The sequence below is a fragment of the Aquarana catesbeiana genome, linkage group LG06 (genome assembly GCF_042186555.1).
Source record: "Aquarana catesbeiana isolate 2022-GZ linkage group LG06, ASM4218655v1, whole genome shotgun sequence".
Taxonomy (NCBI): Eukaryota; Metazoa; Chordata; class Amphibia; order Anura; family Ranidae; genus Aquarana; species Aquarana catesbeiana.
In genome coordinates this window covers 106,653,222-106,667,941 of record NC_133329.1, presented here as the reverse complement: position 1 = coordinate 106,667,941, position 14,720 = coordinate 106,653,222, and the positions used below count along the sequence as shown (strand labels likewise).

General features: G+C 43.1%; 1 protein-coding gene across 1 annotated transcript in view; it reads right to left on the bottom strand.

Annotated features, from left to right (window-relative positions):
- The window catches only part of LOC141148841 (ankyrin repeat and fibronectin type-III domain-containing protein 1-like), a 582,481-nt gene that overhangs the window by 558,458 nt on the left and 9,303 nt on the right, over positions 1–14,720 (bottom strand). The window contains exon 2 of the mRNA XM_073636627.1: positions 6,767–7,063. Coding sequence (XP_073492728.1) covers positions 6,767–6,888 — 122 coding nt within the window. The 5' untranslated portion in view covers positions 6,889–7,063. The remainder of the gene's footprint in view (positions 1–6,766; positions 7,064–14,720) is intronic.

Below are 14,720 nucleotides of genomic sequence, written 5' to 3'. Positions count from 1 at the left end.
CCGCATGCAGGAGTGTAGACTTGTGTAGAACTGCTCCCAGCTAAACTGTTTGCAGGCACTACAAGCCCTCCTGGCTGCTCTGAAGATATTCCAGGGCAAGGATAAAAAGGGTTAAGCACAACCTTGTCCTTTAGAAAGCTTGCTACATGTGGCAGTCTCTCCCCTTGAAAATCCCTGGGTGTGCTGACGTACTGATGTACTCACTCTGTCCTTCTTGCTCCTACTGCTCTCAGGCAAGATTCCAAATCAAACTGCTCTGCTGAATGGATCCTCCTGAGCCAGCCCAAGCTCAGCCTAGCGTTGGGGTCTTCCCTAGACCTAAGAGATCCCTCCTAGGCAAAAGACAGTCTCCTCAGCATGTATGCAGAACAACCCTCCTGGCCTCCTCCCACTAACTTCTAGACATTTCTCCAAACTTCCAGAATCAGGGGGAGGCACCAGAGACCTGCCTGTATGAGTCATCCAGCCTTACCTGCAATAAACACTGACCCAGATTCCAAGCTCACACTTACCATGAGTCAAATAAATTTGCCTGTACTTCACTACTAGCACACTAGAGGGTGCTACACAAAATTATATAGATTCCAGTATTCTTTAGATTTGATCAGTGCTTAGCTCTGAAACTGTATAAATAAAGGACACTTACTGAACTGAACAATTATGTAGGCTATTCTTATTAACCTCTCCAGGAAATGCCAATTCCCTAGCTGTCATGATGACCCAATGGGGTTAGTTTACCAAAGGCAAATAGACTGTTCTCTTTGCAAGGGAAATTGCACTTTGAAAGGAAATATTTGCAAAAGCTTAGTGGATGATCATGTGTTGACTTCCATCGTTCTATGCATGTGCAAGCAAAGATGCTGTTTCTTTTCAGACAAACGGTAATCAAGCAACTCTTCTCTTTATTGTCTTGCTCCTTTGTTCCTTCCTTCCCCTCTATCTACCTTCAATACTTTCTTTCTATCCCCCTTTCTATCTTTTGTTTTTCTATGTTAATTTTTTTCCACTCCACCTAACTAATTTGAATTCCCAATGCTATTATATAACATACTCCAAATAACTTGAACTGTGTGCTTTTCTCATTTACTTCCAGTTTGCTTACACAAATGGACAACCATGGACACGCTTGAACGAATCCTTACAGCTACCACACATTCCCACTGGCCAATGGTTAAGGTCCACAAAAGGAAAATATGAATGGCGCTGGAAAAACAGATCTGCCCTTTTCGCTAAAAACAAAGTTCTTAATTGTAAAAGTCTGTAATATAAATGAAAAGTCCATATATCAAATGTATAGAAGCAAAATTAGCGGCAGCTCCCCATAGAGGCAAGCAATTCTCTGTAGGGAAGAAAAGGGACACAAGAGGATGCCAGACTAAGCGTAGCAGGTAAAAAATGACTGGGTATTATTAAAAGCCAAATGGCAACATAAATAGGTAGTAGACCATCTACCATCTATGTAAGTTGCCATTTGGCTTTTAATAAAAGCCAGTCATTTTTAACCTGCTACACTAATGCCCCGTACACACGGTCGGAATTTCCGACAGAAAAAGTCCGATGGGAGCTTTTCATCGTATATTCCGACCGTGTATATGCCCCATCGGACTTTTTACGTTGAAAATTCAGACAGACTTAGAGAACATGTTCTATATTTTTCCGACGGAACAAATTCCTATCGGGAAAACCGCCCGTCTGTATGCTGTTCCGACGTACCAAAAATGACGCATGCTCTGAAGCAAGTACGAGACGTCGTACGTGTTGTACGTCACTGCGTTCTTGACGGTCGGAATTTGGTGTGACCATGTGTATGCAAGACAGCTTGAGCGGAATTCCGTTGGAAAAACCTTCAGAGTTTATTCCGACTGCAAAACTGGTCCTGTGTACAGGGCATTATTCTTGTGCCCTCTTGCGTCCCCCTTGTGTCTGCTTTTGTTTCCTGCAGTGGTTAAGATTCACCGAGGGAACCTATACAAAAACAAGTCTTGAAAAAACTGATCATTCAGTTAAGGCCATAGGCCTTAATACTCCTAATTTGGGAAGATCAATTCTATAGCACTCCATGTCTACCTGAAAGTCTGGTCACTCAACTAATTTTCTAGGCGAGGCTGACCAAGAAGAAACCCAAAACAACAGCCTGCAAAGATGGTGCGATGACTTCTGAGTCTGCCAGACAGCTCAGGAATTTTGTCCCACAATGACTGAAAGGGCAGGGTGCAAGGAAACACCTCCAGAAGGGTAGGCAAAGGAAGAGATAAATACTCTGGTAGCTGACTGAGTTGGAAATGGCCAGAAGGGCTGAGGATAACTGAAAACATCCTCCCTGGTACATGAGAAATACCTCTAGAGCAACTCTACTGGAACCCTACTAAAGAGCAATTCTGCCTATCCCTAATGCCTAGCCATAGGTCTAAGGAAGCTCCTAAATGCCCAGATCCAGCAAATCACCAGTGTGTGTGTTATAATGAACAGGAGACTTCTTTATACAACCAAAAGCAAATGCCTAGTTGGAAGCCAAAACAAGACAAGAAACTTGAGTTCCTTCCTCAATATGCATCAAAACTGTCACTGAAAGAGGGCCTAATCCTAGTTTGATGAGTCCCCTGCTTTCAAAAAAGGGTTCTTCGTGTCTTTCCGAGGTTACCTGCAACAGGAGATTAGTGTACTCCGCCTGCTGCCCATAGAAGGACCTTGGCCTGCTGCTCAGGGTCTGAGGCATAAGTAGAAGCATGAACTTCCCCTATGTATCTATCAGAGGCTACCAGATGAGAGGAACTGGTGTCCATGATCAGCCCCTAAAAATATCAATATCTGTGAGACCAATGCTTACATCATTATCCTGCACAGGAACAAGACTTTTCCTGACATAGGAAGGACTACTCACCATTATTGGTGGTGAATACACAGTAGTATCTCAACGGTGTCAAACAAAGCCTGACCCAGGAGACCAGCCGAAGGCAGAATCCTACAAAGTAAATGGAACCAACTGTTCTGTAAGACCAGAAGGCAGCTAAGGGATGGAAGGAAGGGCATTCCAGGGGAGAACCTCCCTGCCTTACCAACTGCTTGAAGGTAAGGCTGAGTAGACACACCAAGGTCTACCTGGTATATTAAAACAGACTACTCAGGAAGATGGGATAAAGTAACATCTGTGAGAATGGTCCTTCAACACCCAACACTCCTGTAAGGGAGGAAAGGAGAAATACAACTTGTCTGATGATGAGGGCATTAAAGAACCACTTACCTGTATGCCACTGCTTCAGATCTCTGACCAGATGAGGGACAGTCAAGGCTGGTCCCAGATGACCTAGTGAGACAGAAGGTCCCTTTGGAGACATAAGACATTGACGGTTACTGAGATACCACTAGGGTTGAGAGGAACACAGGGGACACAGGAAAGGTGTCACAATCAGTGTGGTGGCACAAGAAAAGGCAGGAGGCACAACTGGAAAGAGTACAGAGGCCAAAGATTTTGCCTTTGTACCCAAGGAGCACTCTCTGAATCTCAATGCCTAAAGGTTAAACTTCCCATAGACCAGTAAGAATTTACAGATTAGCTTCACATCTGTAAAAGAGGGGACACATCTTCATAGTCAAGGATTGTCAGTGGACGATTTCCGACTTTTAGCTCTGTGGGTAGTCTGAGAGTTAGGCTCTGGGGGACCTAGGGGCACCTGCTGCAGAAGTGAAGAAGGGTGAAGTTCAGGTAACCTCTCCCTGGAGTTTCGTGCAATAACGGTTGGAATGTTATATAAATTTTCATGCGATCCATGAAGGTGTTATCTAGGCTAGATCTATTTAGAAAACATCCCTCAAAAGGTCAGGCAAAAATAAATTTAGTTTTGAAGGGGCACCGTCATCCCTGCGCATCTGTATGGACAACATGTCCATGTGGGACTATAGTCTACAAGATTGTAGCAAGCCATTACAGCTAAAGCATGAGGTTCTAGACATTTTTTCACCTGTTCAATTAAAGAATTAAAAAAGGGGTGGAGAGATTCCTTTTGGGAAATTGACCCCATTCTGCCACAGTATAGCAGACTAAGCACAGGAAACACAGGACTGAGGACACCTCCTGCCAGAGTAAAACCGGAACTTGTAATCCCAATGCTGAACAGCAGGATCCTTTAATGCACGCAAGTCCTCTACTTTGAAGTCATTTTCCTGTTAATGTGAGTCACTCACACATCCAGTAGAAAGAAATGATTGGGTATACAGAACCGTTTATAAATGCCCCTCTTACAGGGGAATAGTTGTGCCTCAGGTGGGGCCCAGGACCCTTTAGAGTGCTTCCAGTATACATAGAGAAATACCTGAAGCAGGTGTAAAAGAAAGGTCTGTACAGCTGTAGGATGGAGAAAGCAGGCTGCACCTGCGAATGCATTGTAGTACGCACTGCATTAATATGGGCCAAATATGACCCTCTATAATAATATTTTTAAAATAAATTCTTTATTTAAGAAGAAAGGCAACTCCAAGAAAGGATTTAATCAAAGATAAGAAATAAATATTATTACAGATATACTATAATCTTTGCATCTTACAACTTGTAAATGGCAATAAACGCGGTTATAAGTGAGTAAGTCAAACTGGTTGTATTTGCCACTCAATAAAGGGACACCATTACACCGCCTCGAGGACAATTAACCACTTACGTATTACCAGATACAACCTAATTAGAACCCGATGTTACCAACGTATTAATAGTAAGGGACACCCATATCTAAGATGGGCCCAACCCATAATTCTCCACAATTCTGAACGAGCACCGCCTTCAAAGACCCAATAGACCCCCTGCCCGCTGCTATACCAAGAATGAAAACAGACCCAGAAAGAAACTAAATGACCGGCCAAAATCTAAATATAGAGAACCCACAAAACACCCACCAGCACCTCAAAAAAGGCAGGAAGCTCCCACCAACCAAAAAGCAAACCAAGGGAAGGAGGGTGGGAGAAACCTGTCTGATGTGGCACAAGCTCTGACTGAGCTCCGACAAGATCGCCCCTCCTCTTTACCCATCTACAGGACACACTCTATGCCCTGGACCCTCCAGTCCAGTAAGAATACTACCTCTTTCAAAAAATCACCCCGCTAATACTCCGCCTGCACACCCCAGTCATGTTGGCCCTCCTCCTCGTTTCATTTTGATCTGGGGCATCAACTTTTTAGTTAAAACTCAGAATCAGTTTCAAACATGTTTATAGCGACTGGTGGACTGGCCTGTTCTAAGGCCTCTGGAAGGTCAAAGCTAGACCTGCAGGGAGTGGTACTGGAGCCCACTTTGAACCTCCTCAGCCAGCATCCTCAAGATATCAGTAAATCAGGCCACAAAGTCTAAAATGACTGCAGTAGGGGCCCCTTACCTAACAGAGCTGAAGAAGAAACAGATGATGCAGACCCTTATAACTAAAGGGTCACTGGAATCCAGATCACAGGCGTTGGTTTCCTCAAAGGATACATGCATACTGTACCTCCCAACATTTTGAGATGGGAATGAGGGACACCTACTAACAAATGTATGTAGGCATAGGACATGCCCCCTGCCACACACCCTTAAAGGAGAATTGACCAAAAAAAAAGGTTAATTAAATCCACAAGGACTTTTTTTACCACTGCTATTCTTTTATATTGACTTTTAAAATGTACAAATGCAGCAGTTTAGAAATCGGATGAAAGGTTTAGCTCTGGGAAACACTTTTTGAAAGATAAAAAGTGCATTTATATACAACTATATAGATCAGACCAAAATGAGGGACAAATGAGGTGGAATGAGGGACAGAGAGACATTGATCCAAATCAGGGACATTCCCTCCAAATCAGGGACAGTTGGGAGCTATGTAGATGTAGAGTATAAGCAAGGACCCCCTATAGTAGCAGAAATGATCTCTTTGTGTTTATGTACAGGCATGCTGCAGCCACATGGCAGCAAACAACTTGGCCCAAAATGTGAGGCAAGGTCTTAGGTACTCACAAACCCAAGCAGCTGGGCGCTGATGATATTGGGGGGGCAAAACTGACAAGTTCATTCTAGACGGGCAGTGGGAACAAGCCGATATTCAATGTTCACGTGACCCCTTGAATAGCAGTGGGATAATGCTTTGTCTCTGATGAGTGGCAAGACAGGGTGACATTCCACCTAGTGCATGGGCTCAGTCCCTCAGCATTATCCCCTACTGTAGGGAGAATCAGTAGTGTGAAAACAGCACAGGGGTGCTATAGCAAGGTATCTCCTATTGCTTCAACCTGACCAGCCTTACTCACAGTCAGTCTACACAGACAGGCTCAAACCTGAGGATCTGCCATGGCTGGAAAAGGCTCTACATCTAACTATCACAGTACACTCAAAGTCACACTGCAAAGTGCCATAAAGCAGAGCCCCATGCCCATAATGTTTCCTTTACGTTTGATATGTTTACCACACATTTGCATCAAGTTGCATAGGCATAGAGGAATAAAATCAAAGTACAAACTGAGCTCAAACAACTGATCTAATAGTCCATATACTCAAGCATTTACAGTATATCAAAATCCAAAATTTTTTTTTTTTTCTTTTTGAATAGAGAAGGCAATGGTTAAAATGCCTGTCAGGCTTTTTTACCGTGTCCCATTGAGGAGATTTCCTATTATTTCCTGTTCCGGAGACAAGTGTAACATTTTGGCATTCCCATCACATTCCAACCCTGTGACAAAGTCACCAAGACAAAGGAGAAGAATCTCCTCAGGGGGATACAGGTAGTAAATAGTCCACAAGTGCGATATATTGTATACCTTGATTGAGTGATAGTACAACAGTAGCTCCCACTTCTCCGTCCCGTGCTGCGCCCAGGTCTGATATCCTCTCGTGATTTCCTCAGACTGAAATATTCCGTTAACTTTCCAAATGAAGACATGCTGCCACTCTAGAGGTTCATCTGCCAATGACCTGACCCTCTGCCCACAAAGTCTGGGCAGGTTGGATGATGATCCTGGACGCATTCCCCGAGACAGCCCAGCGGAGCTGCCCTTCAACAACCAAAGCTTCCAGCCTTGACAGAGTTCACATCGGGACAGTAAAAACTGAAGACGCTATGGATTTTATGTTAAAGAGAATAACCAACCAGAAAGACACAGCACAGTTCCAACATGTCATTAAAATAAAACTCCAGCCAAAACCCTCTTTAGTTCAGCCAAGTGGTGGAGAGTTAGAAACTCTGCCAGTTTTTTTTTAAATCCATGGCCTCCTTGTGGAAGTTTCTACTCCCTGTGTGGTCAGAGGAAGATAGAAGTTTGATATGCATACCTGATAAAAACATAGGATCAAGACTCCGGGTCGAAATGCATTGTAAAACCTCAAGCTATAAACTGATTTTTTTATCATGGGAAGCAAGTCTGTAGAGTAACTCTAGGGTGAACTTTCACTTTAACGTTACTGAGAAGAACCAGAAAGAATGGGTGAGTTTGCCTTACTCTGAGAACAGGAAGAGAGAAGACATTTTTCCAAAGGGGTCACCGACAACCATAAAAAACATACCGCTTTTACACATTCTACCACATTTTAATTATTGTTCGTGTCCTCATTGGAGAGATCTACCCCTGTATTCTAAGTGGTCACCAAGAGAGGTTTGACTAAGGTTCCATTTTAAGAAAACAAGGAAAACTTTATTCAAATGTAATGTTTGTTGCACATAATAAACACTCACAAATTTTACAAAATAACTTTTTGGCCTTGACTACTAATGTAGTGTCTACAACTAATTGGTCGTCAGGGCAGATTAGAGAGTTGGGGGTAAGATTGGGGGTTTTTAGAAACTGTTTGTTAACAAAAACATACATAAAAATTGTGCAAAGATTTCCTTAAAAGAAAATTTTTATTAAACGATAGGTTAAGATTTTGTGTCCATATAAAAACAAATGCACTCATGACCTAATTCTTATAGTCCTTCTAGTCCTCATAGAGGTATTGTACTGGTGGATCCCAACATGTTTCACCCGTTAGGGCGCTGGAGCCACGAGAGGAAGTGCATACAGCAGATGAAAGTGTTCTCTGCGTAGTGACACTATGGGGGTGATTTACTAAGAAGAAGGCGCTGCACCAGTTCATACAATAATTGGTGCGCCGGAGAAGTCATTAATTGGGCGTGCAAACCGGAGCACATTGAAGCGAAAATAACGATAATAAATACCCTCATATGTAAACTGCAACTGGCGCTAAGGTAACTGCGGTTTTCTCATTGATAATAGTGAACGCCCAATACAATTGGTTAATTTCATCTCATTGGATGTGTCTTGTTAGGCAATTAATAGGTGTACTCGGTTAATTAACCCTTTTGATGCTAATCTCATTCCTATCACTTCTAATATATCTTTGAAATGTTTTTTTTTTCTTTTTTTTACCCAAATCTTTCAATACATTACAAATAACAGAGAAGAGTTTCTAAACCCAATGAATTAATATTTTCAGATCTTGATCTTAAAAGGTGACCACACACTGCAATCAGTTCAATCTTAAATAAATTTGATTTGGTGCAAGAGCCTGTTTGATTTCCTATAATTTGAATTAATTGTTCAAGTGCTTCTTCCTATTAACTATTTTGCCTAAATATCGAGTTGTACAGAGATTGGCCAATCAGATTGCATAGTGCATGACCACCTTAAGTGCCAAATTTGGAATGTAAATGTTGCATGACCCACTTGTATTTTCCTATTGATATTTCTTGGGCATTATACAAGGCACATGAAAAAACACCTTTTTTCAAGATATGCTAGAGTGATCAGGAATCTTCAAACTACGGCTCTCCAGCTGTTGCGGAACTACACATCCCATGAGGCGTTGTAAAACTCTGACATTCACAGACATGACTAGGCATGATGGGAATTGTAGTTCCTGAACAACTGGAGGGCCGTAGTTTGAAGACCCCTGTGCTAGACCATTATTATTTCTTTATATGTATTTATTATCATGCCCTTTTAGGAGGAGCTAGAGGAGTGAGAGTCTTTTTACATAATTTTAACAAGGTGCATGTCACATGTTGGCAAGGTAACATGCTAACATGACCTGTGTGCAAATCTCCTTAAAAAATACATAAAGGTGAACCAGCGTAAAAAATAAATTGTCAAGTTTAGAGGTGCGCCCGTTCAACCCGTGCAATTGCATGTACGTTGCTTAACATTTACTAAGATTTTGGCCACGCATGTGAACGAGCGCAACAGCCGCTTGCGCATGCGCACTGCTTACATTGATCTCACGCAGTTCTAAACATACTTGCAGGCACAGCAGGCTTTCTCTGAAAAAGTTACTTTCTCATTCTATTTTGGGCATATTTGTTACTTGGGCAGTTGTTACTAAACTTCCTCACTTCACCCCATAATATTGGCACCTCCATCTTCTGTCAATATTGATTTGGAGATGCCGTGCGCCATATCCAAAGCGGCGCACAGATTGCATTCTCCCGTGAGCCAAGATCGCTATAGTAAATGGGGGATTCGCGCTGTAATACCGGCGCACCATTTCGTAAATATGGAAATGTGCCGTGTGCCCAGGGGCGGACTGACAACTCATGAGGCCCCCGGGCAATAGGAGATTATGGGGCCCCCGGGCAATAGAAGAAGATTATGGGGCACCTGGGCAATAGGAGATTATGGGGCCCCCAGGCAATAGATTATGGGGCCACACAGTATACACACACACACATATACATTATACACACACAGTATACACACACACAATACACATACACACACTGAAAAGGCACTGGAGAGGCGGGGCAGCTATAATCTTGGGATTTTTAAAGAAACACAGATTTTTACATACTGTCCCTGGTTTTATTGAGGCTGGCAATCCTGATGGGCCCCCTTAGCGGGGCAGTGCCCGAATGGTCAGTCCACCCCTGCATGCGCCTCTACTGGTGGCGCACGGCTTTTGTAAATCACCTGCTATACCCCTCATGCCCGGGGTGGTGATCTCTAGAAAAATATATTTCTGGTCCTTGTGTGCCTCCTGTGGTCACGTAGAGTCCTTTATGATTAGATATCTTTGTGAACATCTTTGAATAGTTAAGACCCTAAATTCAAGCTACTTATGTGTAACCGCAGAAATGCCCTGATCCTTAGCGGATATTTCATCCCCTGAGGAAGCCCTAACGGGCGAAACATGTTGGGATCCACCAGTACAATTCCGCTCTGAGACTAAGGACTATAAGAATTAGGTAATGAGTGCATTTGTTTTTATATGGACACAATATTTTAACCTATTGTTTAAAAAAAAATTACGTTTAAGGAAATCTTTGTATAGTGTATTGCACCCTAAAAATCCCATTTATTGCTTTTCATTGTCTTCTACACATTAAGGGATGTAATGCTGTAGCTAAGTAATAATTCATCCACATCAGTACTTACTGATACATAAAAACTGATTTAAATATACTACAAAAGGCAACTCACAACTTAGCAAAAGGTGCACACGAAATCAAATCCAGTTTAGATTGCTACAGACGCAGACCCCTGTTTATGACCACTAGAATATTTACTATGCATATTATTTAAAACATATGTCATCCTTCAAAATGAAAAAAAATACAGAAGAAAAACCAATACAACATCCTGACCCACCTTCCTCTCCAGTCAAAATGCACTCTGCTTCTGTCAGTTGCCATTCCACAAATTTTTGATATGTTAAATTATCGTATATTACAAACAAGAAGAGATGAAAATGTTCTTTAAACTGAATCCCTTTAGTTTGTGATAAGCCTCTGTAGGGCGAGTTGGCGATATGGATCAGCGCTGCCTTATTATACTAGTGGGGCATAAGTAGAGCTGTCAGTTGCTATGTGAACACTCCATGGGTGTCAGGCCTTTTTAACTCTTTTTTTATTAAATCTGCTTCTGCTTTAAAAATTCTTATTTCATCAAATCTATCGTCTATTGTTTCATGCGATTATATTTGTTTTATTGCGCAGGCTTTAAAGACAATTTCCAGGAATTTTTTTATTTATCTATTTATAGTTTAGTTGAGACATTTAACAATGTCAGGAGCCGCAACATTTGCCAAAGAAAGAACTGAAAATATATACAATCTAATAATACTATATTGTTAAAAGTATTGGGACGCCTGCCTTTACATGCACATGACCTTTAATGGCTTCCCAGTCCTAGTCTGTAGGGTTCAATATTAAGTTGGCCCACCCTTTGCAGCTATAACAGCTTCAACTCTTCTGGGAAGGCTGTCCACAAGGTTTAGGAGTGTATGTATGGGAATGTTTGACCATTCATCCAGAAGCGCATTTGTGAGGTCAGGCACTGATGTTGGACGAGAAGGCCTGGCTCGCAGTCTTTGCTCTAATTCATCCTAAAGGTGTTCTGTTGGGTTGAAGTCAGGACTCTGTGCAGGCCAGTCAAGTTCCTCCACCCCAAACTCGCTCATTCATGTCTTTATGAACCTTGCTTTGTGCACCAGTGTTCAGTCATGTTGGAACAGGATCATCCCCAAACTGTTCCCACAAAATTAGGAGCATGAAATTGTCTAAAATGTCTTGGTATGCTGACGTCTTAAGAGATCCCTTCACTGGAACTAAGGGGCCAAGCCCAACCCCTGAAAAACAACCCCACACCATAATCCCCCCTCCACCAAATGATTTGGTCTAGTGCACAAATCAAGGTCCATAAAAACTGGCCTGTACAGAGTTCTGACCTCAACCTTAGAGAACACCTTTGGGATGAATTAGAGTGGAGACTGCAAGCCAGGCCTTCTCCTCCACATCAGTGCCTGACTTTACAAATGCGCTTCTGGAAATATGGTCAAACATTCCCATAGACACACTCTTAAACCTTGTGGAACAGCCTTCCCAGAAAAGTGGAAGCTGTTATAGCTGCAAACGGTGGGCCAACTCAATGACCACCATCATGTTTCATGGTGGGGATGATGTGTTTAGGGTGATGTGCAGTACTAGTTTTCAGCCACACATTTTGCTTTTTGACCAAAAAGTTCAATGTTGGTCTCATCTGACCAGAGCACCTTCTTCCACATGTTTGCTGTGTCCTCCACATGGCTTCTCACAAACTGAAAATGGATGCTCTTATGGCTTTCTTTCAACAATGACTTTTTTCTTGCCACTCTTCCATAAAGGCCAGATTTCTGGAGTGCACAACTAATGCCCCATACACACGATCAGAAATTCTGCCAGAAAAAGTCGGATGTGAGCTTTTGGTCAGAAATTCCGACCATGTGTATGCTCTATCGGACTTTTGCTGGCTGAATTCCAGCCAGCAAAAGATTGAGAACAGGTTCTCTATTTTTCGGTCAGAAAAAGTTCCTATCCGAAAATGCGTTCGTCTGTATGCAATTCGGTCGCGCAAAAAATCACGCATGCTGGGAAACAATTCGATGCATGCTCGGAAGCATTGAACTTAATTTTCTCGGCTCGTCGTAGTCACCGCGTTCTTGAAGGTCGAAAGTTCAGAGAACTTTTGTGTGACCGTGTGTATGGAAGGCAAACTTGGGCAGAATACCGTCGGAAAAAACCATTCAAGTTTTTTCTGATCATGTGTACGCGGCATAATAGTTGTCCTGTGGACAGATTCTCCCATCTGAGCTGTGGATCTCTGCAGCTCCTCCAGAGTTACCATGGACCTCTTGGCTGCTTCTCTGATTAATGCTCCCCTTGCCCGGCCTGTCAGTTTAGGTGGACGGCCATGTCTTGGTAGATTTGCAGTTGTGCCATACTCTTTCCATTTTCAGATGATGGATTGAACAGTGCTCCGTGAGACGTACAAAGCTTGGGATATGTTTTTATAACCTAACCCTGCTTTAAGCTTCTCCACAACTTTATCCCTGACCTGTCTGGTGTTTTCCTTGGCCTTTATGATGCTGTTTGTTCACTAAGGTTCTCTAATAACCTCTGAGGTCTTCACAGAAAAGCTGTACAGTGCCTTGAGAAAGTATTCATACCCCTTGAAATTTTCCACATTTTGCCATGTTACAACCAAAAACGTAAATGTATTTTATTGGGATTTTATGTGATAGACCAACACAAAGTGGCACATAATTGTGAAGTGAAAGAAAAATGATAAATGGTTTTCAAATGAAAAGTGTGGTGTGCATTTGTATTCATCCCCCTTTACTCTGATACCCCTAACTAAGTCACCGACTAAGTAAATAAATTCCTCCTGTGTGTAATTTAACCACTTGCTGACCAGCTTCCGTCATTATACTGCGGCGGGTCGGCATGATCCTGCGAACTGTCATAGCTGTACGTTGGTCCCTTTAAGCGGGATAGCAGGTCGGCGCGCCCGCTGCACAGCGGGGGTGCCAATGCTCGTGACCTTCGGTCGCGATGACTGCCGGCCACAAGCAATCATGGGCACGAGAGGCAAAACAGGGACGTGTGTGTGTAAACACACACATCCCAGTTCTGTGAGGAGAGAGAGATCGTGAGTTCCTACGAGCTGGGAACCATGATCTGTCGTCTCCTATAGTCAGTCCCATCCCCCACAGTTAGAACACACACATAGGGAACACACTTAACCCCTTGATTGCCCCCTAGTGTTAACTCCTTCCCTGCCAGTGACATTTACAGAGTAATCCAGGGGTCTTCAAACTACGGCCCTCCAGTTGTTCAGGAACTACAATTCCCATCATGCCTAGTTATGTCTGTGAATGTCAGAGTTGTACAATGCCTCATGGGATGTGTAGTTCCGCAACAACTGGAGAGCCATAGTTTGAAGATTCCTGCAGTAATCAGTGCATTTTTATAGCACTGATCGCTGTATAAATGCCAATGGTCCCAAGATAGTGTCAAAAGTGTCCGATATGGCCGCCATAATGTCTTCCTCACTCACAGACATCAGGACATATCTTCCTCACTCACAGACATCAGGACACGTCTTCCTCACTCGCAGACATCAGGACACGTCTTCCTCACTCACAGACATCAGAACAGATCTTCCTCACTCACAGACATTAGGACAGGTCTTCTTCACTCATAGACATCAGGACACGTCTTCCTCACTCACAGAAATCAGGAAACATCTTCCTCACTCACAGACATCAGGACACGTCTTCTTCATCACTCATACTGTACATATCAGGACATATGTCTTTATCACTCATAAATATCAGGACATATGACTTCATCACTCACATACATCAGGACACATGTGTTCTTCACTCACTTACATAAGGATACATGTCTTTCACGCTCACAGACAACAGGACGCTTGTATTCCTTACTCACAGACATCAGGACATATCTTCTTCCCTCACAGACATCAGGACATATCTTCTTCCCTCACAGACATCAGGACATATCTTCCTCACTCACAAATATCAGGACACATCTTCCTCACTCACAGACATCAGGACATATCTTCCTCGCCCCTCCACAGCTCAGTGCTCCAATGAGTGTGGAGGAGCGGTGAGGAGAGCTGCTGACTAACAGTCTGCAGCTCTCCTCTCGGGGATCTGTGAGATCTGAGCCATCAGCGGTGTTCAGTGGCTCGGTTCTCAGAGCAGAGACGGCGGGGGACAGCTGCAGCATCGGACTGATGCTGCATCCGCCTAGGTAAGTATGAATGTAAAAAAAAAAACAAAAACATACTTCTCTTTTACATACAAGCTGGCACACACTGTTTGCAGCAGACTGAGAGGATGAGCTCACAGTGCCTCTCCTCACTTCTTGTCAGAGGCACTGAGCTCAATGGACAGCTTGGAGCCTGCAGAGTTTGACAGGCAGCACCGCCTGTCAAACTC